Source organism: Athene noctua, chromosome 3 (assembly GCF_965140245.1).
Source record: "Athene noctua chromosome 3, bAthNoc1.hap1.1, whole genome shotgun sequence".
Taxonomy (NCBI): Eukaryota; Metazoa; Chordata; class Aves; order Strigiformes; family Strigidae; genus Athene; species Athene noctua.
Window position 1 is genome coordinate 31749259 of NC_134039.1, and position 25922 is coordinate 31775180.

General features: G+C 52.8%; 2 protein-coding genes across 3 annotated transcripts; both read left to right on the forward strand.

Moving 5' to 3' along the window:
- The first annotated feature begins 865 nt into the window (after positions 1 to 865).
- On the forward strand, positions 866 to 7467 carry SMIM45 (small integral membrane protein 45). Its single transcript, XM_074901388.1, has 3 exons — positions 866 to 1261; positions 4123 to 4204; positions 4713 to 7467. Exon 3 carries the CDS (start codon positions 4715 to 4717, stop codon positions 4919 to 4921), a length of 207 nt encoding a protein of 68 aa, XP_074757489.1. The 5' UTR covers positions 866 to 1261; positions 4123 to 4204; positions 4713 to 4714; the 3' UTR covers positions 4922 to 7467.
- Positions 7468 to 10757: 3290 nt separating this feature from the next.
- On the forward strand, positions 10758 to 23673 carry SEPTIN3 (septin 3). 2 transcript variants are annotated; one of them, XM_074902588.1, is made up of 10 exons: positions 10758 to 10996; positions 16214 to 16405; positions 16653 to 16781; positions 17537 to 17618; positions 17996 to 18133; positions 18498 to 18615; positions 19057 to 19152; positions 21213 to 21312; positions 21765 to 21816; positions 23074 to 23673. In XM_074902588.1, the coding sequence occupies exons 1-10, from the start codon at positions 10987 to 10989 to the stop codon at positions 23207 to 23209; spliced, it is 1053 nt and encodes a 350-aa protein (XP_074758689.1). In that variant the 5' UTR covers positions 10758 to 10986; the 3' UTR covers positions 23210 to 23673. The 2 variants fall into 2 exon arrangements, with proteins under 2 accessions (XP_074758689.1, XP_074758690.1); XM_074902589.1 differs by having other exon boundaries at positions 21216 to 21312.
- The last annotated feature ends 2249 nt before the right edge of the window (positions 23674 to 25922 follow it).

Below are 25922 nucleotides of genomic sequence, written 5' to 3' on the forward strand. Positions count from 1 at the left end.
GTAGTGGGCACAAATTTGGGGCTCAGGCAGTTTGGTGGATATTATTAGCCCTGCAAGCCTTTACAACCACCCCCTGTGGCACACCTGGAGGGATGTAGGTGTCAGAGACTAAGCAGACAGGGCTGGAAAGTGAAGGCAGGAGAGCAGGCAGCTCTCATGGCTGGAGCCAGCTGTTTGATTGATTTTGTTAAAATATTTTTGCATCAAATGACTTCTGGATCACAGTGAAAATTTCCCCGTGTACAAAATAACCCCAACCTAAAAACCAAAACAGTTTGGTTATTCCTATTTCTGTGCTGCTGAAAAGCTGAAAATGTTTCAGCAAAACCTCTTCCATCATCAGCAGCAATGACAGAGCCAGGTATGGATTCAGTTTTTCTCTGAAAGCAAAAATATTACTTCAGACAGCAATGTTTTTCTGTTTTCTGCTATAAAATACTTTTGATGAAAGTGTTGATTATTTTATTTTTGCATAAAACCTCTAAAGGGGGTACTAACCTCCCTCCCCCTTCCACCCCTTCCTCTTTCTGCTTCCATCCCACTGCCAACAAGCCACCAGCCCCCAGAGCCTGGGGCGGGCACACCAGTAAATCGGTGAAGCCTTAAAATCCCATAAATCTCCATCAGCCTGAGCTCACACACATCTCCCCCAGCATTTCTCCTCCTTCCCAGCCCCATCCTTCCTTCTCAGCCTAGCAGAGAGCAGGACGTCTACTGCTGCAGCCACGGCTGCAGATGCTGCAGGAGGGGGGGAGAGCGTCCCTCGGCCGCCTCTCCCGTGGCTCTCACCCGGGTACCATGTGCGGGTGAACTCAGGAGGCCCGTTGCCATAACGACTGCTGCTAAAATGCGCGCACACACACACACCCACCCCCCGCTCCTGCGGGGATGCAATTGGATGCAGGCAGTCCCTCCTTCGGGAGGAAGGCCAGTAGTGGGGTGCCATGGGGAGTCTGGAGAGGGGCTGAAGCTGTTGGGGAGGCGATAGGGGAAGCCCCCAAGAGCCCTGGTGGGAAATGAGGTCGCGCTGCTGGCTGCGTGTCATCCCTACACGCTCCTGCCAGCTGCGGCTGCTCCTGCCATCCCTCCCTCCCTCCCACCCCGTGCCTGTCGCCTCTCACTGTCACCCTGCTCTCTCGGAGAGGGGTCCCTTCTCCCTGGCACTGCTTGGCTGGGAAAGGAGCCTGACTCATCCTGGCCAGGCCCCAGCAGATGCCGGAGGGAGCAGCTTCATCCCATCGCCCTGCACTGGTGGAAGAAGGTAGGTGGCATATTGCAGGGCAGGTAGCAGGTGCTTGTCAGGGATGCAGTGCATGGAGGCATGGTCGTGTCCAGGTCCCTAGCCATCAGCAGCTCATTGCCCTGAGCTGCAAGCTGCCCTGGCGTGCCCAGTCCTGGGGAGATCTTCTGTGGTCGGGGTGAGCCTGTGGCTGGTAATACCTGGTTTGTGCTCCCGACCATGCACGTGGGAGGGTTTTGTGCCCAAAGTCACCTGTGTCCTGGCATTCTGCATGGGCCCCACTCCTGCCACACTCACCCCCTGCCCGGTCACTGCTGCATGTCTGTGTCTCCTGCAAACCCCCTTTCCCTGCTCCCAGCTTCCCCCCAAGCAGTTTCTGCCCTGTCACTTGCAGCATGTCCTCCAGGGCACCCATCACAAATGTATCCATGGCGTCTCGAGGGACAGCAGGAGGCAGCACGGGGGTATCTGGGGGTAACACTGAAGGAGAGTGGCTGGAATGACAAGTGTAGCATGGATTTATAAAGGGTCAGTCAGCTTACCTCTATGAGATGCTGTCTCAGCTGAAAGACCAGAGACTCTTTCATGTCTCTGGGGGGATGTGGATGTCCCACTGCAAAATGGGGTGCTGAGATCAACCAATCCAGCAAGGGTTAAGACACATTTAATATCTGCAGAGCTGCTCTGGAAAGCTGACATCTTTAAATGAAACTCCTTCTTTTCAGCATTTGCAGATAAAATCTGCTCATCCACTTGATGAGAGAAAGTGCTTCACCAGGCCAGCCCTATGGAGGCGGGGGTGGGACTTGGCTTGGCCATGGTGAGGACCCTTCGTTGAGGGGACAGGGATGGGCAAGCAGTGGGGGTATGCAGCATGAGGTGAGGGCTGCATAGCAAGTAGGATACTTGCTCATGAAGAATAGGTTGCTGGCAAGGAGCTGGGAAATTCTGGCTCTGCTAGTCACAGAGGAAGGATAAAGTCTGTATATTGGGGAGTCTGTGGGGCTGCTTTTTATTGTGGTGCTTTTTGGATGGCAGCTCCACTCCCAGGTTTGGAAAGCATATGATCAGGGAAGGAAATGAGGTTGCTGGCTTTCTTCCCGTTGCCCCAGGGGTCCAAGCTGGAGCCACCTTCCCAGGCTCCCTAACGTGCCCATTGCTGTCACCAGCCAGGGATTGGTGTCAGCTGCTGGGGCACCTCCAGAGAAGGGGTTTGCAGCAGCCTCAGCCACCCCCCTAGGGGTGCAGGGGTGCGCAGGAGCTACTTTTGCAGAGCACAAAGCAAAGCTGTGCTGAGGGGCCTCTGGCCAAACCCGGACCTCAGACCCAAGTCCTGTTGGGAAAGGGTGTTCATGCCTAATTCTTTCCACAGCCCCTCAGGACAAGTTGACCAAGGGAAGCCCCACAGTGGGATCCCTGCTCCCCACAACACATCTGTCATGTTATTGCAGGCTGGGGTGGGGCATTTCCTCCCAAGTTACTTGCCTGAGGAAGGCAGAGGCAGCCATGAAGAGGCAGAAGCAGCACCCAGACTGCTCCTTTGCTCCCAGCCAAATGGTGGCCAATGCTGAGCTGCCCAGTCCCACTGCTCTCGATCAGGTGAAACGGGGGCCCATGAAACGGGAGGTGCAAATCATTGAGAGGGAGATATAAAAAGTCCACCACCAACTTGGCAATGGTAGGGGCAGCACTGTGGGTAGAAAAACCAGGGACTGCTGAAAGCCAAAGGGCATGGTAGGGGGAAGCAAAATCCACTGAGGTCTCCCCTGTCATGCAAGGAAAACAGATAAATATCAACGTCCATGCCAATAAGTGGGAGGAAATCAGGCATTTTTTCCAATGTTGGCAGTTTCTTGCTTATGTTAACTCATTTCAGTTCTAACCCTATGACAAAAAAGGTGTTATTCAGAGGTAGCGATGAACCTCATGCTTCCTGCTACTAGTCGTGGGGTGAGCAGGCAGGAATGGGCTCTTCTACTGCAAGCAGTGTCCAGCAGAGAAATGCTGCTGGGCACATTGGAATCAACTGATGGCTGTGGTATTAAAAAAAAAGGCAAAAAAGCCCAGCCTCCATTGTGAGAAAGGGCAGCGGCCTTATGGGCATGGGCAGGGAAGAGGATGGAGATGCTCAGAGCTCTCCCCAGCCCCCCCTTTAATGCCCTGCACAAGGGAGGGGGGGGACACGTGGTTATTGGCAGAGAGGTGACTTGGAAGACAGTCACAGGTGGCAGCTTTCAGGTGCCTGGAAAAGCAGGAGCTCAATGTGGACGCAGCTCTGCCCTAATTCCATCCCTGCTGAAGTCAAGGGACATTTCATCACACCCACCAAGGGGTGAAGGTTTTGGAAAGCTTCCCTTCATGATTGCTTTTTGTGCCTGAGCCTGGCACTGTTGTGCTTTTCCAAGCCTGAGGGTCCCCACCAAAGTCTGTGACAAGAATCATGCTTACCATGCAAAACCCAGTATCCCTGGTGCCTGGGGGAGGCCATAGCTGTGTTTTTTTGTGGGAGATGCTTCTCAAACCCCCTACCCTGGTGGGTGTTTCAGTAAGAGCAGACAGCTGGGAGCCAGACAGGTTGGTCATGGATGAGGGTTGCAATGTGGGTTGCTCCCTCCCTCCCAAAGTACAGGGATAAGGGATGGGCACAAACTTTTTAAATTGCCCTGAGTCAGGGTGTATGTCCTGAGCACGGCATCAGCAGGGCCATAGTGGTGGGGAGGGAGTGGGCCAGGGCACCAGCAGGTTGTGGGGCTGGGACCCTCTCTGTCTGACCCTCCATCAGCCCTGATGACTGGGCAGGGAGATTTTTGGTCCCTCCTGCTCACTCATTCTGAGCACTGGGTCGACACCAATTGTGTGACATGTTGTTTTGTGTTCCCCAGGGCTGCACTGCTCCAGACTCAGTATCTCCACCTCGCATCTGTGTGGCAAGGGGCTCCTAGCGAGGCAGGTCATCCGGTCCCGGTAAGTGGCTCCCGCTGCTCAGAAGGGGATCCAGGCTCTGCTCAGAGACCAGGGCTAAACCAAGCACAGCAAGGTCCCTGAGCCCCAGCAAAGCAGGACACTAAACAGGGGTGCAGCACGGGAGGGCTCAGCCCCGGGTTAGACCAGCTCAGACTGGGAATTCAAAGGGGTGGAGTATCAGGGGAAGGGGCAGCATATTTTCCCCCAAGCGGGAGATGAGAAGCAGCTCTATTTATCCACTTCCTACCTTTAATCACTGACAGCAGGGCTGGGGGACTGCCACTCAGTGAGGGTGTCCCAGTGACGACAGCCAAAGGGATTGCCCTCTCTTGAAGGCTGAGGTGCCTTGGTGTGCAATCGAGCACAAACTGGAGTGTGGTGGGGCTGTGAGGAGGGGTGCAGGGCGACTGGGCACTGCTGATGAGGCAGATGTCTCATGATGAAGCTTGGTGGAGGTGGTTTTTTGGGTGCTCCCACTGCACAAGCTTTCTCCTCTTTTCTCTGGCAGCCATGCCCCACTTCTTGGACTGGTTTGTGCCAGTGTATCTGATGATCTCCATCCTCATCCTGGTGGGCTTTGGAGCCTGCATTTACTACTTCGAGCCAGGACTCCAGGAAGCCCATAAGTGGCGAACGCAGAGGCCAATCATGGAACGAGACCTTCGGAAGACACTGATGATTCGTGACAACCTGGCCTTTGGGGTGCCCGAGGTCTGACACACTGCCCATTGAGTACAGAAGAGCCTCTCCTGGATGGGCAGCAGTCCACAAGCCTTGGTAGGGATGACAGTCCTGCCCTGTGCAAGCAGGGATGATCATCACTTTTTTCTGATCTGGGTCTCATACCACTCACTTTTCTGCCCCTTTGCTTCTTAGGAAAGGTTTGTGTGGCACTGTAGACTTGGGGCTTCCCATGTGCTTACAGCCCTTCACCCAGACAAGGACTTCTGCTCTTCTCCATGGTTGAGAATGATGAATCACTGAAATGAAAGGTCCCTTGTTAATCACTTGAGTTTGAGTTGCCTGGCATCTTGACATGACCTTCAGTAGGAAAGGTTTCTGCAGGGGTACCAGGCTTGCAAAGGGATACAGAGCCTTGTACTCCTATTCACCAGGTTAAATCTAACAAAGTCCGTTTAAGTCCAGGGGGTATTTTGAGGGAAATAAATGGGATTTCAACCCAGATTGTTGCTTCAGCTGAGCTCTTCACAGCACCCACCCTTGGTGCTGGGATGGTAAGCTTGCTGAAGCTCTGTGCAGAGAGGCCAAGGGCTCAGTGAGCCCCAGAGACTGAGACATTCTCACCCATCTATCCATTCCAGATGCACTACATTCAAATTAAAGATCTTTACTAAAGAGGTTTGTCCAAATCCTGTGTCAAGCTGAGAAAATTCTGCATCTCTCCATGAAATGGTGCTGCCAGACTTAGCACATAAGCCTCTCCTGATATGCCTGACCTTCTGCTCCTCTGCTGCAGGGTGAGATAGGATAGTCTGGGAGGTAGTCTGCACTTGTTCAGTTCCCTGCAGTCCAGAGTCCTACGGCATGGATGAGCTTTCCCTTAACTGTCATCCCAATGTAAGTTGTGAAGCATCCCTTGACCCCTTTTCCCTGAGTGTCTCTGAGAAGGTACACTGAGCCCGTCAGCAATTTCACCCATTGCACCACCCAAGGACCCAAGCTGTATAATGTGCATCTGGCACAAAATCCCATGTGTATAGACTATCTGCATGTTTTACACTGCCCTGGGGCTGATCAGCTACCAAAGTGCTGTGTGAAGGAGTGATGCTGGGACTAAGAGAGACATTCACATCTCCCTCTCTGCCAGCCCAGTGCAATGTGTACAGGGAGGCTCTGGGGGAGTTCTGAACCCGTGCAAGGAGGTTTCATCAGGAACCTCTCCCCATCTCTTCTCCCATCCCAACACCTCCCCGTTGGATGTAGTAGGTGCATCAGGGCTACCTGTGAGCACTCTGGACACAGCAGGGTCCTGTATGCCCCACTCCTGCACATCCCAGGAGATGTCAGCTGGTGCCACCACCCCCTGTGCACGTGTCTGTGCATCCTGTGCCATCACCTGGGCCTGCTAGTATTGGGGTGACCCACATCCCCAGCATGTTCCTGGGGTGCCAGCTCTGTGCCATAGTCCCTGATGGCTCCTTTGGGCCCTCGGGATGGCTGCCCAACTCCGCCACAGATCCTGGATGGGCTCATGTCACTCAGCCTCTCCTGTGATTCTGTCAGTGGAAGATTTCTTCTTCATTCCCAAAGAGAGGAGAGTCCACTGGGCTGGTTTGAGTGAGTGATGCTCCACTGGTAATTCTCTGGGAGTGAAAGTTAATTTTTAGCTCTATGGATTTTGGATGAGGAAAGAATGGGTCAGGACATCCTGCAAATATCCTGGGTCTTTCTGGGACATTTGATCCATCAGATTGCAATCATACCACCATTATTTTCCACACCAAAACCAGGCACACTGGCAGGAGCTTTCTGGCTCTGTTTCAGCCAAAGAACAAGTTAAGAGTCCTTTCATTCAGACAAAAAACATATCATGATGTGAGTACCCTAACTGGAGATGCAGTGAGGGGGATTACTCCTCTGCCCAAAGTTATGCTTGCACTGGCAAGCAACAGCTCAAAGTGAGGATGCAGCCTGAAACAGGTAAATCCCATGTATTTTTGCGCCTTGGTGATGGGGCTGTGAAAGGAAAATGTCGTGGGGCTGGGCTTCATGGTCTGATGTGCCACCCTCAGCTGCATGGCTCACATCCCCCTGCCCTCTGGCACAACGCAGCCAAGTTTCCAAGTGCTAGGAAACCTGCTTCCTCACCTCGGCTGCCTCATAGCTGGGTCTGCACTGCAAACGGACCCCAGCTGAGCCATGGGGTAGCAATAAAAACCTCTGTATTGAAGCTGAGGAGCTTGGAGCAGTCAGGGATAGGTTCAGCCATCCCTGTGGGAAATGGAAGCCTGGTTCCTGCGGCCTGCATCAGCACAGGCTGCTCTGCCATTGCACCTCCTTCAAACCCACTTTCGCCTGCTGAGTCAAAAGAGAAGAGGGAAAACCACCAGCCTGGTAAAAATGAAAGGCTGAGTTTGCCACCACTGCTCTCAGCTGGCATCCGTGGTGCGATGGGGATCCCCTTGTCCCCTCATCTGTGTCCTCCTCTGCCTCTGTCCTGTCTGTTTTCACCTCCGCTCTGTCCATGACTTGCTGCAGCAACCAAGCAAAAAGAAGACAATAAACAGGTCAGGGCTGGACCAGAGAGAAACCAGTTATTCATCCTCTCTGGCTTATGTTTCATGCTGTTTAGTCCTGATGCAATCAGTATTAAGCCAGTTATTTTCCATGGGAATGAAGGACTTTATTGCCAATGGTATCAAAGCCCTCCCCAGTGGAACAGAAGTGTGTGACCAACTGCATGGCTGATGCTTTATTTTCCTGTTGGCCCCCCTTGGAGCTGCCTCTCTCCAGCTCTGGGCAGGCAGCAAGGACCAGTCTGCAATGAGGTTTCCTTTACAGCAGGGTAGGTCTTCATCTGCCCGGTTTCTGTGATGGCTACACTGAGGGGCTATCTGGGAATAATTAAGCCAAAGGCAAACGCTGGCTGAAAACTGAGACTGTTTCTCCCCTGTGGGACCTGTGCAGCCAGAGAGACCTCAGGGGAGAGGGAAATAGTCACAGATACAGAAATTAAACTGTTTAAAGCACCAGAGAAGATACTTAGTGCTGGAAATACTGCACTGCATCAGGCTGGTCTTTTCCACCTTCTCTGTCTCTTTGCCTTTAAAGAAGCAGAGAATTTACACCGCCCTGAGCCCTGTCTTCCCCCAGCACTCCCTATGGGTCACTGTGGGTCACAGGATGGTGGCTGCCCCTCCACCCCTTAGCCCTGGCCACCCAAAGGCAGGTGAGCATCACCCCTGCTGTGCTGTGGGTGCTATGGGTGCCCATCTCTCCTTCTCTTTGCTCCTGTTTGCACAACAAACCACACGTATTCTCATCCCACCCCACCAAAACACCTTTCTCCTTCCCTCATTGGTTACCCTTCAAAGTTTCTTTTATAGTGAGAGAAGTGTAGAGCAGCAAGCTGACTCCCTGTAATGTATGACCTCTTGACCCTGAAAATGTCCCAAAGCTGGCAAAATTAAGAAACAATCAGAATAATGAAGAAGCAAAAGAAAATCAGAATAAGGGAAAGAAGCATCCACCTGGACGAACACCTGACAAGCGAACACTGAACTTCCTCAGTGGGGCATAAATTGTTGAACTGGAATCTGCCATTTGAGAGGAAAAAAAAGAAGAGAAGGGAAAATATTTCAAAAATTCTGAGAAATTTTTTTTTTTAAATTACACCCGTTGTCCGCAGGAGTGGTGCCTGCTCCTGGGGACAGGCCTGACCTGGTGGGTCTGCACTGCTCCTCCACCTTCCAGCACGGGAGCAGGGCAGGGGGCTGCAGCACAGGGCTGCCCATGGCGTGGGGCCGCCAGTGGTGGAGGCCGTGAAGGCACAGGGGCAGGAGCAGCCCTGTCACTGGCAAGGGACAAGGCAGTCGCCGAGCGGCTTCCCGGGCAGGGGCAGGAGCAGCCGCGGCGCCAGGCGTGGGAGCATGCTGGGCAAGCCACAAGCACCCCATTGTCCCGGCTGGAGGTGGGCTGGCTGGCCCGGCAGGGCTGCCCGTGGGGGTTTGGGCCGTGGACAAGTGGCTCCAGAGAGTGCTGCGCCCCAGGACGCTGCGGCCCCAGCAGCGGGGAAGGGCTGGGCCCCCCAGCCCATCCTGGCACTGCCTGCCCCTGCCCTTGCACCTCTGCTTCCAGCCGCCACCGCACGCCATGGAGGAAGACGTCGCCCCTCAACGCAGCCGCCTGCCCACCCCAGGCGGCCCCACCGGCCTCAGCCGCATCCCAGGCCCCCCGCTGCGGTGGGACAGCCCTTTTGGTGCCCCCACGAAGCGGAGCTGCCTCTCGGTCACCCTGCGCCGGGCCGGCGGGTGTGGCGGGGGCCCCCCCTGGGAGCGGCTGCGGGGCCCAGCCCCCATCACCCCCGTCCCCCCTCGGCCCCGGCCCACTGCGGCTGAGGGGCCCCAGCGACGTGGCAGCCCCGGGGGGGTCGAGGCTGCCCCAGCGGCGAAGATGAGGGTGCCCTGCTCCCTGCCACGCTCTGGTGGGTCTCTGCTGCCGGGATGGGCTGGGCAGGGGCGGGGGAGGGAGGCACCAGAGAGTCCCTTGGCAGTGCCATGGGGCTCAGCTTGGGGCAGGGCCCTTCGGGAGCAGTGGGGTGATGTGGGGGAGGATGGGAGCCATTTCCCCTTCACCCACACCAGGAGCATGGGTGGGCAGAGGCAGGTGGGATGGGAGCCCAGGCAGCGGTGAGTCTGGTGCCCAGCAGGGAAACGGGTGGTTATGGGCACCACATCAGGAGATATTGCAGGTGCCAGGATGCCTGTCCGTCTGTCCGGAGGCAGCCAGCCTGCCAGCCACTCAGCCTAGCCTGGGTAACTGCTGACAGTGATTTCTAAATGCTCCCATAACCTGCAGTGGGTGCAGTTTCCTTTTTCCCCCAGGGTGCTGCAAAAAGAGGCACCCAAAACCCTTGCTGAGTTTGCCAGGCATCCCGCAGCCTGGCTCCACCCAGGGTGCTGCTTCATGGCATAGGGACATGTGGGAACACCCCTGAAAGGATGCTCCTGTTGTCCCACTGAGTGGAGGACCAGAGCAGTCCCAGATGTTCATGCCCCAGCACCGGCATGGCGGGGGCATGGTGCCTGATGGGGCCAGGGCTCACAAACATAGGAGAAGGAAACACAGAGGAAGGAAGGGGCATCCCCCTCCAAAGGCACCAGCAGCCGGGGGCATCCGCATGGCTCTTCAGGTGTGGGCACATCCACTGGACACATGCAGGTGGGCACCACCAGGCACAAACATCTGCTGGAGTACACAGGAGTGTGACCTGTGTACCGCAACATGGCCCACAGTTGGCACCTCTCCCTGCTCCCCACACGCATGCACACACATGCACATGCAACACACATGCACATGTGTGTACACACACAGACACATACAGAGGGGACAACACTCGCTCTGCCTCTGCACTGCAGGCTGACAGGCAGGAATTGCAGTGCCAGTGGAGAAAAGGTTTCTCACACCTCTGAAAATGGAGCTGAAGGGCAAATAGCTTTTGATGTGCCAAAGTATTCCAAATTTCCTCCCTCTGGGAAAGCAGAAGGAAGCCTTGCAACCTCCCGAACCCAATAAATACCTAGGGGGAAAGAGCGCCCTTTCTCAGCCCCGCTGGAGTGAAGCGGTGAAGATTTAAATATCTCCCTCCCTAAACAAGCAGAGATGCTGAAAATGCTGGGCAATTAGGAGAGAAAGGGGCAAGAAAAGGCCTATGCGGTGTGTGTGTGCAAGAGGGGCCCCTCCAAGACACGGGAGTGCGTCAGTGGCTGCCCCTCCATCCCCACAGCCATGCCCCCCAGGAGGGGAGGCTGGCGGGGGCCTGGGATGGAGCCGGGGGAGGGTGCGCAGGGGGAGATTTTGCGGCGATGTTTAATATTCAGGTCACATGACGATGGCAGCAGGAGCAGCACCAGCATCCCCGCTTCACTGAAAGAGCCACTGGAGAAGGAGGGGAAGGAGAGGGGGGAGAAGAGGACACAGGGAAGAAAGAGAGAGGTAAAAGCAGAGCCTCATAGCCCACCGTCCTTGCTCCAGCGGCAGGCTAGAAAAGTAGGGGGGAGACCCACCCCCTTGGGAGAGGATTCGGAGACAAAGGAAGCTTCATGTTCAAAGGTAGGATGCTCTGGGCTTGGCAGGGCTGGGCGATGCCGGAGGGACACCGCTGGGGCTTTTTGTGCAGGCACCCTCTGCCGTGCCCCCACGCTGCCCAGCTCTGGCCATGGGGGAGGAATAAACCCGAAGGGCACTGGGGGGAAATCGGTCCTTGCTTTGTCTTTCCTCTTTTTTTTCCTTTTGGTGGCAGCAGTCTGGCATGGGCTGGTTGCAGTGCTGATGGGGAGTATCTGGCGCCACTGGCTGCTCTGAAAGAAAGAGATAATCCCAGCTGGTCCAGGGCTGGGGAAAGCCCACAAGCTGCTCGGCGACTGGCTTGTCCCTTGCCAGTGACAGGCAGCCACTGCAGGGGCAGCAGGGACATCTCCTGTGCTGCTTCCTGGGCATCTGCACAGGAGACAGCGGGTAGGCAGGGAGCCCCAGCACTGGTGGGCAGATGGGCAGGGGGACAGGCAGCTGCAGTGGCATGGGTACAGGGGTGGTCACCATCCTCTTGCCTTGTGATACAGCCCTGCCACCCAGGCGGCAAGCTGGGATATGGGGTAAGGAGTGCACAGCCAGGGAGCGGCACCGAGGGTACAGCCGGGACTGAGGCGAGCATCTAATCCTGTGGCAGCTGGGCTGGGGACGTGCCCAGCCCCTTCACCTCCAGCTCCTGTGTCTCCAGAGAGGCTTCAGCACACGCTGCCCTAGATTTCACTGTGGCCCTGGCAGAGCCGGGCTCCTGCCCAAGCCCTCTGCAGAGCGCTGGGGGGAAGGAAGGTCGTTGCCAGGAAGGCTGTGGCAGCCCAGGGCTAGGATGAGTTTCCGTGCCTCACCTGAAATGCCCAGTGATTCTCAGGCCAGGCAAAAAGATCTGCTAAGAAGAATGTTCTGCACCCTGAGGTCAGGTGGTGCATCCAGCATGGCTGGGCCTTTGGCTTGCACAGCTGGGAGAAATGCCTTGGGGTCATCAGAGAAACTGAGGGGAGAAAGGGATTTTTCCAGTAGAGAGATGCTCAGTCCAGCATCTCTGCAGATCTGAAGCAAGGAGCAGATCCTAATGCCTGCAAGCCCCAGGGAGGCTGTGCTACTGAAGCAGCTGCTTGCTTTCCTTTCTAAGGACCTTGCCTCACTCTCTGAGGGCCTGCTCCTGGCAGCTGCCTTCAGGCTCCGAACCCATCCCTCTTTCCCATTCCATGTTTGCAGGAAGTGGGACTGTGGATCTGGGGTCACGCGGGTGTAAGGGGCTGGGGTGAGGCACACGTGGATCGCTGCCTCCAGCCAGAGCAGGACAGCTTTGTGCCACACGGGAGGAGAGCCGCAATAAGGCCATCCATGTGTTACGTAGGGGTTATATAGCCTTTTCTTGCTGGAAGCTGGGTTGTGGTGAGCGAGGGTTTGCAGCCCTCCCTCCCTCTTGCCACTCAGACAAAGGACAGGAAGGCAGGGGGAGGGGATACGACTGTATCTGGGTTATCCGGACAGAGTAGATGTTAGTCCCCACTACCTGTGCCCATAAGGGACCTGCAAGGCCACTTCTGTCCCCAGTTAGCTGCTGCAAACGTCAGAGGCAGGCAGACATGAAGGGTGCGCTGAGGTAGTGGTGTTTGCTGCTGGCCACATATGCTGGCCTTCCAGGGCGAGGTTTTGGGGTGGATTAGTGGGCATCAGAAGCAGGAGCTAGTTGGGACCACTGGGACCTCTCCAGGCACCCGCTGCCCTTCTGGCCCTGCCTGCCCCAGCCCCTGATGCTGCATCTCTCCCTGCTCCAGACCCAAGTGGAGCATCTCCTGTGAGCCAGAGGTTATCCCCCAGCAGCCCAGCCCAAGGAACTATGCAGCAGAGATATCACCAGCAACCACCCTCTTAAATGAGCTTTGTTTAGCACACAGAACAAAGCAGCAGGGAAAAGGGTGGCAATGCAAATAGCGGATGTAAGTGGTTAACCTTGGCTAACCCTCTATTCATTATCAGCTGTACTGGCCGTAGTGCCCTATCATGTATTCATTACAGGGGACAGCTGGAGGGGCTACAGGATGTGCCTAGAATGCACAATGCTACCCCTTGACCAGTCAGTCAGAGCGCTAATGAGGCTTCCTAGCAGCATTAGCATTACTGCACATAAACCAGAGCCATTTCCATGAGAGCAGGTAGACACGTTTCATGTCTCAAGGTACCTCTTGTAGCTCTGGCTCTGGTTTTGCACACCCTGGCTTCCCTGGCAGGCTGTTCCTCAGTTGGCTGCTTGGATTCCTCTGTGGGATTCAAGAGGTGGAAAATTGTGTGCAGAAAGCTAAACCCTTGAGTACCTCTTTGCACACTGGGGGCTTTCCTTCCAGAGGTTGTACGGGAAGGCACCCCACACAGAGAGGAAGGCAAGTGACTGAGAGGAGAAAGGGAGGTTGTCTATCCTGAGACCTTGAATGTCCAAGATCAAAACGCCCAGGGGTGACATCAGTGATACATGAAATATTTAACGAGACTTCTGGAGATCTTTTCTCTTGGTCTCAGGGCTTTTATAGGTGCTCAGGAACCTGAATCTGAAATAGCTGCTCCAGCCACTGCAAGCTCCTGGCTCCAGTAGAAAAACCTGCAAAGGGATGTCCATGTATTGTGATGTCCACAGCAGTTAGCAACACCTGCTAGCTCTGGGCAAAGCATCCCTTGGTGAGACTGAGGGATGAGTTATGCACTTAGTGAGCCTTGAGGCTGGCTGCCAGAAACTTCCCTCCTTCCTCCTCCCTGTGTAAGAACAAGGAGTTGAAGGAATAAAAGAGAGGGCAACAGACTCCCTGAGGAGATGCTACTGCCTGGGCAGCAAAGGGGTCACAGCCTACATGGCTCAGGTCCTGCACCCATCCCACATAGCTGCTCAGCTGGGCTTTCTTCCCACCTTCACTTGTTCCCTGTCCACCTCTGGGGTTTATTTTCCCCCATTACTGCAGTAGCCAAGTGCCCCACTGGGGCCACAGCCCCATGCCCCACATCCCCTCATCATTGCCTGTCTCACTCTCTCTTGTCCCTGTCTTTGGGGAAGGTGGGACCCCAGCAGGGCTGTGTGAGGTGCACACTGGAGGATGCTGCAGCAAGATGAGGAGCTCGGCACAGCCACACGACTATGGTATAAGTGGCATGGGGCAGACTAAGAGAGGAAAAGTGAAGGACAGGGTGCAGGGGAGCTGGCTGGCTCCAGAGAGATGGGCTTTCCTGGCTGGCAGCAGCTTTGAGAAAGCTGGAAGAAGACAACAGGAGCCCCAGGGGATGCTCTGTCAGCAGGAAAGGCACAGACTAGCTGTGACGAGTGTAAGAGTGGATTGCAGCTGAGAAGCACTCAGCTCAGCAGGCTGCCTCCTCGGGCAGCTGCCCGGCGGCAGCATGAGGTGCTCCAGATTGCCAGTCTGGTTCAAGCCAATGGTCTGTCTTGTGCTCTGGTCCCCCCAGGGTGCTGCTTCATGTTTCAGGGGAGGATAATGATAGCTCAGAGTGCCCTTGCTTGTGGGGAAGAGCAGGAGGGGGCAGCCATCCTCTGGCAGACCTCTCTGTGGGCAAGGTGGAACAGAGGGGGTACCCACAGTGCTGTACTGGTGGCTGTGCGACCACCCTCCTACATGGAGGGAAGATCCCTTCTCCCAGTTTAACATAAAAGGCTTCCCAAGTGGTGTAAGAGGAGCTGGCTGGAGGTACCCTTCCTGCCAAGCATGGACCTTGCGCAAGGTCTGCCCTCAGCACACAGTAGTGGGATATTAAGGCTTATATAAAATGTAAAACCTTCACTGTGTAGAGCATCCCTTATGTCTGCACGGGAGCTTTGATGTGGAATGCTAGGCATGATCAGCAGCCAGCTATGCAGCCTGTTTCATCCTAACCCTGTCCTTGAACAAAAATCTCTCTGACTTCTCCCCAACCCTGGCCTCTACCTAGCTGGCTGAGCTGTTGTGGGGACCCCAGACTATCAGTGGCCCCAGCCTGGTGACCTCTCCAGGGCATGTGTCACCCACCAAATGGCAGCTGCCTGCCTGGATGCTCATGTCCTCCTATGCAGCCAGCAAATTCTGCTGAGAGAAGCAAAAAACTCTGCCAAAGTGATGGAAAGGGATAATTTAGTGTGAGATACTTGAACCAAAGTGGCATACAAAACAAGTGGAGTGCTTATGAAGCAAAAACACATGCTGTCCCTGTCCTGGAAAAATAACCATCTAATGAGACAAAGCATGGGGGAGTCAAGTAATTGAAGTGGGAAAGGCTCTAGTTTGCAGCTGGTTTGTTTATGAAAGGTATTTGATTCCCATCTCCTTCATCTTCCTTTCCAGATTCATCCCTCACACCTCCCTTCCCCACCAATTACAGATTTTCTGCTGCGCCTTGTCCTCTCCCAACCTCTGGCTTCCTCCCAGCAGGTGGGAGCTGCTCACTAATGAGACAAGAGATGGAGATAAATGGACAAGGCCCGCCCCAAGCTGTGTGTATCATCACCCAAGAAAGAGTCAGGGAGGACAGAAAGCCCACAGGGCCTTTCTTTTTGCCTGTTTGTTTTACATGGAAGAAGTGAGGAGGGAGAGGTGAGGAGGGAAAGGTGCAGATGATTAGTTTTTTGATCACAATGATTAGTTTCTTGAGCATGACAAAACCCATCAATCTATGGGTGGGAGGCAAGTGCAGAGTTTGTGGCCATGATTGGCACTTCCACCACTGCCGCCTTCTGAGGAACTCAGCCTGCACAGCTGGGCCAGTAACACAGCCACCCCTGGCAATGGCCAAACTTACAAGTCTTCACAGTAAATTCCAAACTCTGTTTCAATGCCAGGACTCCATGCATAATTTTTGAAAGTCTGTTCCATCGCAAATTTCATGCTAAACTTGGAGGGAGAAAACACTGGTGATCCTGATGAGTACTGGGAGGCAAAAATGAGGAGACACACAGAGCCTTGGACATGTGGTTAGGTGCCCCACTTCACTGTGTCTGCTCTCGCTGTTTGGAATAGCCATCAATATGTTGCATGCCTGACAAACCCCACTTCTCCACCTCCTCATCTGGAGTGATACCTAGAAGAGTGTGCTGGAAACTCAAGTAAATATTCCTCCATGAAGAATCTTACTGCTGAAATCTTACCATTCAGTTATCCTCAATAGCCCTTGAAATGGATGCTCAAAGTTGCCCTGAGTCCCTGTGACAGGTCAGCAGGGAGGTTCTTGTTACACCTTAATGATGATTTTTCAATCTTTCTCCCCATGCAGGGCCAGTGGAGAGCAAAAACGAAGCAGCCATGTCTGAGCTGGTCCCAGAGCCGCGACAAAAACCAGTCGTACCAATGAAACCCATGGGCATTAACGCCAACTTGCTGGGCTACATCGGTATTGACACCATCATTGAGCAGATGCGCAAGAAAACCATGAAGACAGGTTTTGACTTCAACATCATGGTTGTAGGTAGGCAAAGACCAGCTGAGGTACTGAGAATCATGACCAGACCTGTCCTATGAGGCTAGGTGGGAGGGCGAGCCCTGCAGGGAGGGCATGAGGGAGTAGACAGTGCTTGCTCTGGGGGAAATGAGAGCTTGCACAAGGCAAGGAGACACCTACTCCTCCTCTCCTGACAGCCCGGCTCCATTCCCTGGGCCTGCTGGCATTGCCAGGCTGTGGCAGATGTCACAAACTTCCTCTTTGCAATCCTCAGGTCAGAGCGGCCTGGGAAAGTCAACCCTGGTGAACACCCTCTTCAAATCCCAGGTGAGCCGCAAATCTTCAGGCTGGAACAGGGAGGAGAAGATCCCCAAAACAGTGGAGATCAAAGCCATCGGGCATGGTAAGAGCCAGGCTGCTGGGGTGGAGGGAATGTTGATGTTTCAGCACAGTCTTGCAGAATACCCCAGTAGTCCATGCAAACCCCAGTAGTCCATGCAAACAGTTCTTTGGTATTAGGCAGCCATTTCTCCTTTCTCCATGGGAAGCTAAAGGACAAGTGCCAGTTTTAGATGGCCTCAGACCCAGGCAAGACTTTTCTTAAACAGCAGTGCCACTGATGCCACAGCCAAAAGTGAGGGGTAGAAAAAGAGTTATAGATATTTTGTCTGCCCAGACATTAGACTGTGTGTCTGGATGAAGCCTTACTTTAAGTCATTCCCACCTGCAGATGCTTAATAATCTATACAAATTGCACTGGTGAGCCCCATCCCAAGCCTGGTAGAGCATATCTCCTGGTGGCAAAGCATCCGCACAGCTTCTGCAGTGATGCAGAGTAGTGAGCACCATCTCAGATTCAGGATGATGTATTGGAGGGGAGGACAAGTTGTATAAGGTAGGTACTACCTTTGGGCCACAGATTGAGCACAAATACATTTTCCTGTGGCAGAGTGGCTTTGGTGCAGGTTACCAAAATTTGGGGTCAGAAATGCAAGTGGGGGTCACAACTGTTGAGGCATGACCCAGCCTGGCCTGGTCATGCTTGCTGGGCAGGGATGAGGGCAGCACGCTCTTGTTCCCTTGCAGGGCACAGAGACATGTTTCATGATAGAGCAGGTCCCCAAGGAGGTGTATGATTGCTTGCAATTTCTTCCCCAGTCATTGAAGAAGGTGGCGTCAAAATGAAGCTGACAGTGATTGACACACCAGGATTTGGGGACCAGATCAACAATGAGAACTGGTGAGTTTTACATGGTCAAGGCCTTGTGTCCCAGAAAGGGCTGGAGTTAAGACGGTATATGGAGTGGCTGTCATCTACTTGTCCTGGAAAGCATCTGGGAACCTATTGCACTCAGGGGGCTGGCAATGGGGATGTGGAATTGTGAACACCATGGGTCTGTGTGCATGCCCAGGGGTATGCACACATTACATAGCAAGTGCCTATTTCTGTGCCCAGTTACAGAAACTCTTAAGCATCTCTGCTGATGGTGAGACACTTGTGGTAGATATTTTTTATGCCTGAGCCTGTTCTGCTGCTGTCAGAGCTGGGAACACTGTAGGCAGGAACATGAGGAGATTTGTGCCTATCTATTCATCTCTCTCTCCCACCTTCAACAGCTGGGAGCCTATTGAGAAATACATCAATGAGCAATATGAAAAATTTTTGAAAGAGGAGGTGAATATTGCAAGGAAGAAACGAATTCCAGACACGCGAGTGCACTGCTGCCTCTACTTCATCTCCCCCACAGGCCACTCGTACGTACTCAGGTCCCTCATCCTTCCTTAAGCTCTTGGTGCCTCTGTGCCAGTTAGATACCCTGCACTGCTCCATCTCAGCTCCAGATCCAGGGGTCCTGAGTGTGGGGCTGGCCACTGTTTAGCTTAACTTTGGGTGCTGAAGAGCTTGAAAGGGTCTAGGATAACAGGGGCAAGAGAAATGCCACTGTCTTCTTTGGGAGAGGGCAGGATGGATGAGAAGAAGGAGATGAGAGCATGATGGCAGCTAGTGGGGTATGTACAAGGGAGGTTTCACTGATGCCCTGATGCTGGAAGAGACACTAGGATGAAAGGCGAGGAGGGTAAAGTGATCCCTTCCATGTTGTTCCCTCTTGGGCTGCAGCCTGAGGCCTTTGGACCTGGAGTTTATGAAACATCTCAGCAAGGTAGTGAATATCATCCCGGTTATTGCCAAGGCTGACACCATGACCTTGGAGGAGAAGACCGAATTCAAACAAAGAGTGAGTATCTCTTCTCCTGCACAGGATCCTTCCCAGCCCCGGCTTGGAGGTGGGAGAAATGAGCAGTATCCTTCCTGGGATTGCAGTGCAGTCCCCAGGGCATGCATAGCGTCCAGTGCTGGGTTGGCGTTTAAGTCCTGAAGATGCAGCTGTTTATGGCTCTGATGGCCCCTGTGAAAGGGGGAAGAAATGTGTGTACCCCTGTGCCACATCATGATATGCTCTGTCACGGGAATTGCAGAGCCAGACAAGTAATGGGAGTTGGGGAAGAAAGACTCATCATTGCTGCCGTGTGTCCTCACTTTGCTGCACGCTTCCCAGGGGACAATCCCTCCAGCCCCTACCCACTGGAGTGATGTCCCAGATGTGTTTGCCTAGCCATCCCACCTGGCCTCCCTTCAGGTTTGTGTTGCTTTTGCTCAAAAATGTCTCTCTGCCCAGGTGCGCAAAGAGCTAGAAGTGAATGGGATCGAGTTTTACCCCCAGAAAGAATTTGATGAGGACTTGGAGGATAAAACAGAGAATGACAAAATCAGGGTAGGAAACATTTTATTATAGGAAGGGAAGGGGGGATGAGGGCTGGTGGTATTTAATGAATGTAAAACAGACATGTGTCACTATAAAGTTTCGTGCTTCATGGTCCCTGAATGAAAGTTGCAATGGATATAAGGGACGGTCATTCCTCCTTCCCAGCTTAATTTGTCCCTGCTGTTAAGACAGGATGCTATGAAGGCTGAGTGAGGCAGGACTATATTTCACCTCCTCTTGCTGAATGCTCTGTTTGGCCACCATTAAGGCCCAAAGGGGCCTGGTGTGTGGCTGATGTCCAGCCTCTGTCCCAAACAACTACCCCAGGAGCCCTCTCATCTGCTGACCAAACTCAACCTTTGCTCTCCCAGCCCCTGTGAGAAGGCTTGTCCCATCCTTCCCTCCTCAGAGCATTAGAAACTGTCTCCTAATTTCCAGACTGTGTTTGTTCATGGCCAGGTTGTACCCAGGTTATATATGTGTTCTTGTGCCAACACTGACTCAAGCAGTTCTCCTACCTAGTGGTCCCCTCCACCACTCAAGGCATTTATAGAGAACAATATTATCCTTTGCTGACCTTCTGGTCAGCTAAAGGAGACAAGCTGCTTTGGATGAGCTTCCCACTCCTCAGTAGTCCATGCTCCTAGTCACTTTTTTCTGTGCCTGCTCCAGTTTGATTTGATTTGCTAGCACTGGTGCTAGTATCCCATGCTCCCCCATCTCTTCTGAGATCTGACCTCCTAAGCCCGTGGACCACATGTGCTTTTTAAACAATTGCATCACACTGGTGGCTCATGGTCATCTTGTAACTGACTAGCACATGGGGCCCTTCCACTCCCTCAGTCACTGCTTGTTCATGAGCTCTGAAGTCATAGCAGAAATTCTAGATGTTATTCCCTAAATGCTGCTCTATGTGCCTCAAACTTACATCTTCCTAGATAATAATTCAGTCCGCCTTTGCCCTGTCAACACCTCTTAGCCTTGTGATGCTAGTGCATTTAATTATCCCACTCATCTTTTTTGTGGCTAGGCCATTAAGGAAAATAGATTGGCCTCCATGGCAGTCCTCAAGAAACTCCAGGAGTCTTGCACTGCAGCCTAACACTTGTCCTTTCAACTCCCTCCACTGTCACAGCCCCAACAGAAATTCCCAGCTTCCCTATCTTAATTAATCATTTCCCATTTGGCAATACATCACACATTCTGGAGAAGACTAGATGGGTTTTGTTTCTTCTCCAGACTGTTACTGGTTTTGAGGAGGGCACCACATTTTGTTCTGCACTTCAGCGCCATGCCCTAGGTTTGGATAGTCACACATAAGAAATAAGCTGCTTTTAAATCTTCATTCCTGCCATAATTGAAGTCTCTTGCCAGGCCCAGGAACACATATAAAGCAGAGTAAACCTATGAACATCTGCACAACCTTATGGATAGCAGGGTCTCCTGCACCCTACACTCTGGAAACAGATGTTTTCTCCCTGTGCTTAGAGATACCTGTGTCCCCAGTAGCCTCACCTACCATCCCACTTCCCAGGAAAGCTGCACCCCTACCCCATTTTGGGCCTTCCTCAGTACAACCATTTCAGCCATTACACTTATTGAATGTTCATGTGTCTTGTTGGAGAGGATTATTTTGAGTTCTTTCCTTCTTCTGGTGAAGAACAATAAACTGGGTGAGAAAGACTCACTGCAGACTATCCATATGAGCAGCCCTGAGCTGACAGACCCTCTCCTGGTTACACCAAGGTACTTCTTCTCTGGTCATCCCCCTCTTCAGAAATGCTGGAGATGGGTGCAGAAAAGCTCTTGCCCCTGCTACAGAGCCTTGGCCCTTAGCTACCCACTAAGCTCATGGGGTGCAAGGACGCCTGTAAAGCAAGGGCTCAAAATGCTAGGGATAGCACTGACCAGTGAAAAGAACAGTCAGTGAGGTGTTGCTTTGGAGAACCTCTTCCCTTAGAGAAGGTCTTGTGTTTGGTGAGCTGACAGGAGGAAAGGTGGACAGGGAACAGGGATGATGCTGCTCTCTGGAATCTGTTCAATAGGTCTCTCCACATGTCTCTCCCCAGCAGGAAAGCATGCCCTTCGCAGTAGTGGGCAGCGACAAAGAGTATCAAGTGAATGGCAAAAGAGTCCTGGGCAGGAAAACACCTTGGGGAATCATTGAAGGTAAAAAATCCCTTGCTTCTGAGAGCTGAAAGTATCTCTGCAGGCCCTAGTAATAGATAAGGGTCCAGACAACATGTCCCATGTCTCCCTTCCCATCCCTTTTGCGATAAACTTTTTGACACCAAGCAAGAGGAGAATTCCCAAATAGCTCTGCTGGGAGGAAACTGCCATGGTCAGTGTGGTACCACTACCACCAACTGGCAGAAGCTGGAGCCACTCCAAACGCCACGGTGTGTGACACTGAGCTCCTGAGGTTGCCTTGGTTTTCAAATGAAAATTCACATGTGACTGCTCAGCACCTGTTAGCATGTCTCCTTGATGACTGTCCTTTCTGAAGTATGCAGGTTCTGCCCACCTGAAACCTGCCGCATGGCAGTGACCTTCCCACACTCTGTAACCACAAAGGGGTTGTTGAAAAAATCAAATGTAACAATTGCTTGCTTTCTTTTCAGTGGAAAACCTCACTCACTGTGAATTTGCCCTACTTCGAGATTTTGTCATCAGGTAAGACCATGTTCAGTCACCAGTTTGCTCTTGATGAGCAGGAAGTCTTCCTGAGACCCTCTTAGAGTGAAATAGCCCCTGTGGAAAGGAATACAAAGTACATTTCAGGCTGTGAAAGCTTATTTGGGGTACAGTTGGATTAAGTTAAGGGGTAGATAATCTAGTGCCTCTCTTAGTGACATGACCACTATGTCAAACAGGTGCTAGTTTTCATGTCTGAGCTGGACACCTGGAGAAAAGCAGGGTACTACTACCCCCCTTATATCCCTTAAGGATATTAGGTTGCAACGACTTCTATGTATGGCTGACAACATGGCTGAGCTGGAGTCAGTTAGAAAGAGGCGACTACCACATCCTAGACCATGTGTTCTACTAGGCTAAGGGATGTACTGGAACATACGACCTGGAAGTAAAAAGCTCCATATTTCATTCAGCTTTCATTGTCCTGTCTCATTTCTACTGTTTCATGAAGTTGTCTCAGCACAAGTGATATCTGCCCCAAATTCTGTAGAAGACCTGCATATCCAGGGTCACCTCTGTTCCCTATAAGAACAGTAAGGTTTTAAAACAACAACAAAAATAGGAAAATAAGGGAAAGACACTTTGAGGCCAGAGACCTGTGGCTCATTCCACCTGTGGATATGGTGGTATTGAGACACTTGGCCAGGTACAATGCTTTGACATCACCCTACTGCCCTCTTTTTGTTCTGCAATACCTTCTGCAGCAGACATGCTTTCCCTAAGTCTTCCAGTAAAAACATCCAAACCAAGTGATCATCATAAAGCATATAGCAATCCAAGCCCACAGGCTTTCTGTGGAGGTTAGGGACGATGCTCACAGCAGTGTTCTGCACGTTATGATCTGCAGTGGACCTGATGCACCCTCCTGGTGCTTCCTTGTCTCACCACCGCTTCAGATGAGATAAGCTCATGTCTGCTCTCACACCAGGATGGCCAGTAGCTATCACACGGGCACAGGTGTGAGGGGGGCAGAACACTGGCAAGCACAGCCAGGAATTTCAGCCCATATCCTGCACCCTGCATATGTGTTCTTGAATGCTGATGCTCCAACTCCAGTTATGTATGATGGCACCCATGCCATCCATGCAGAAAAAGGGGTATGCTCATTAGCCAGACTGGCTGAAGAAATCTTCCATTTATCTCAGGGAATAAAATTATAATCAGATTAATACTGACTGTTCTGATATTGGGTTTTGTATCCTCTTTCCAACCCCATATTCACTTTGCCCTCTGCAGGACCCACCTTCAGGACCTAAAAGAAGTGACCCACAACATCCATTATGAGACCTACAGGGCCAAGCGGCTGAATGACAACGGAGGGCTGCCCCCCATGACTGTTGAGACAGAGGAAAACCACGAAAGTAACCTGTGAATGACCCCTCTCACCCCGCTCTCACCTGATGTCTCTGGATAGGACAACCCACCCCTGCTACCCTTGACTCTACCATGGGCCTGTCTCTGAAGCATGTGGCATGTTCTCCATGTGCATGAGAGGATGTGAGCATGAGTGCGTGTGTGCGTGTGCCCACCTATGTGCCAGAAAGGGACCAAAGGTGTCTCACCCATCCTTCCCAGAGTATTCTCATTCTCTGTTTTTTTTGCACAGCGGACTGTCTGTCATCTTCCTTTCTCTCGTTTCTGTGTCTCAGCTGTGTGTCTTGCCTGGGGGAAACAGGGAGCGGGGGAAGGATTTTGAGGGCAGGAGGGCTTCGGAGGTGGGAGGTGTGGTGCATGCTGTGATCCTGTTTTTATCACTTGGAGACATGGCAAGGAGAGACTCCACGAGAGATGGTGGAGTTGGTGCATGCAGTGTCTTCAAGTGACGGCAGCAGAGATTTCTCTTGGGTCCTCAGTAGGTGGGAAGGTAGCTGGTTGGTCTGAGGGCATGGTGGCCCAGCATTTTATCCTCATTTCTTGCTGTGGCTTCCCAAGGAGAAATGGCAGCTTGGAAGTGGATAGATAAGAAAAGTGACTGACATGTTTTGTGGTTCAGGGGAAGTGACCTGTGGGAGGAGACAGAATTAGTTCTTGGGCTGTAGCATCTATTTGAGAAACTTCAGAGTACTTGGAGAAAATAGCCATATTTTCCAAAAGAAGCAAAACCCAGAGGAAAAGAATGTGTTCCTGCTGCAGAGGGTGCAACTGCCCCACCCAGTGCTAAGATCAGAAGCCATGCTTATGTCACAGGCTTTTGATCCTGTGCAGATCAGACCAAGCTGTCCTGAGGTCACCCCACCTCATCCTCCACTGCAGCAGTCTCTCTCCACCAGCACTGAGCAGATCCTGGCCAGATCCCCAGCAGGGAAGACAGTGCCACGGGGGGTCCTTGCTAGGAGCTCCCCTAGGGTCAGCCCTGCTCGGCACAGGGCCTTCAGGATCTTGGAGGAATGCAGAGTAGCCATGGATCTTGGAGGAATGCAAAGAGCACTGGGCCAAGGTGTCTCTCTGGGTCTTCAGTGGTTGTGGGAATACAAGCAATATCTCCTCCTCACTGAAACTGCTACTCCAGCAGTCTCAGCCTGTGCTGCTCCTCCACTCTCCTACTGCCCTCCCAGCTTCCATGTCCTCCTCTCCTGTGCTTTTGTTCGCATACCTTTTAGCCCTCCATAGCTTTCTTCCTTCCTTCCTTTCTTTCTCTGTCTCACTTTCTCTGCTCTCAACCCTTTCTGTCTCTCCATTTCTCTGAGTACTTGAATCTTCCTCTTGTCCAGGCCATTCCCTCCCTCTCCCAGCACTCACACCTCCTCCTTATCAATGTGCTTTTGTTATGTTGGGTTAAGAAGCTGTTATTCTACCTTGCCCTGTAGGGGACAGGGAAGGAAGGTAAAGACCCCGGAACAGAAAGAGGCACAGCTTTACTCAAGACTATATGCTTGTTTCTAGCCAGTGTCACTTCTTTTCTGGATGCTCCTGAGCCAGGTGGAAAGGGTCAGGGCAGAAGGGAGGACGGGAGAAAATCACAGATGTCCTGAGTATGGCAGTGTCTGCCTGTCACCTAGCATGTCACAAGGGGTTGTCACCTCCAGGAGAATAGCTGGTTGCACTAAAAATGCATGTGCAGCATGCCATGGCACGAGATGGCAGTGCTGCTAGTAAGGGGAAGTGCGGTGGGTTTGGGATAGGGGTTGAAGATGCTAGCATGGGAGGGGGGAAGGGGTTCCAGCAAAGGAACAGCAGAGGAGGACTGAAGCCAAGCCTGAGGTTGGCTGACAGACCTGTACGGGGGCCGGGGCTGCTAAGAGGGTGCTCCAAGCCTTAGCAAAACTCTCTTAAGAGCATATGTCTATATTGTGGCTTTATCTGGTGCTGGCACTGCAAAGCAAAGGTCTCTTCACTCTCGCTCCCACCTGTCAAACCAAATCAGCCATTCTCAGGACCGCTAGGACGTGAGGGCCATACAGGCCCTTTGCAGTCCTTTCACCACTCATGTTCATGGCTCCTGATGTTCCTGTATGCAGCGTGTGCATATAGCCTTGCACCCACCTTCCCACCTGCACCAGGCCTCCTTGGCCCTGCAGAGAACAAATCCTTGTCGCCAGTGCCAGCAGCCATATCATGGACCCTGCAGAAACCATCCTGCTACGCTGCTACCCATCCTGGCACGCACACAGGCAATCCACAGCCCAACGTGGGGTCAAAGCCTCCTCTCAGCTTGTCTCCACCGCTCAGCCAGGTGTGGAGGTGTCCCCAGCGGCACTGCTGCCAGAAGCATCTTCTCAGCCTACTCTGCTGTGGCTGCTCCTGTCTAACCTCTGCATAATGTTTTAAACCCAGTGTAATAGGAAAGGCTCCCACAGGGCTCCTCTTCTTCACTGCACTGAAGCATGAAGCCCTGCTCCATTGTCTTTAGCAGGAGCGTGCAGAGGTGTTCCCTGCACTTGCTTTCTCACACAGCTCTTTGATGGCCATGTGACTGCTCTAGAACTCTCTTGCCACCGGCCTGTGTCACCCTGCGCTGCGGTATGGTCATTTCTATGACTTTTGGGCCTGCACAAGGGTTATGGCAGAGAGCCAATGCTACCCTGCTTCATGAAAGCAAAGCAGACCCCATGCAACAGAAGAGATGGTTTCCATTGCCTGTAACG

Coding starts and splice junctions, on each gene's coding strand:
- SMIM45 (XM_074901388.1), top strand. CDS start 4,715: ATGCCCCACTTCTTGGACTGGTTTGTGCCAGTGTATCTGATGATCTCC.
- SEPTIN3 (XM_074902588.1), top strand. Junction 18,616..19,056: donor AGACCGAATTCAAACAAAGA/GTGAGTATCTCT, acceptor CTCTCTGCCCAG/GTGCGCAAAGAGCTAGAAGT. Junction 21,313..21,764: donor ACCTTGGGGAATCATTGAAG/GTAAAAAATCCC, acceptor CTTTCTTTTCAG/TGGAAAACCTCACTCACTGT.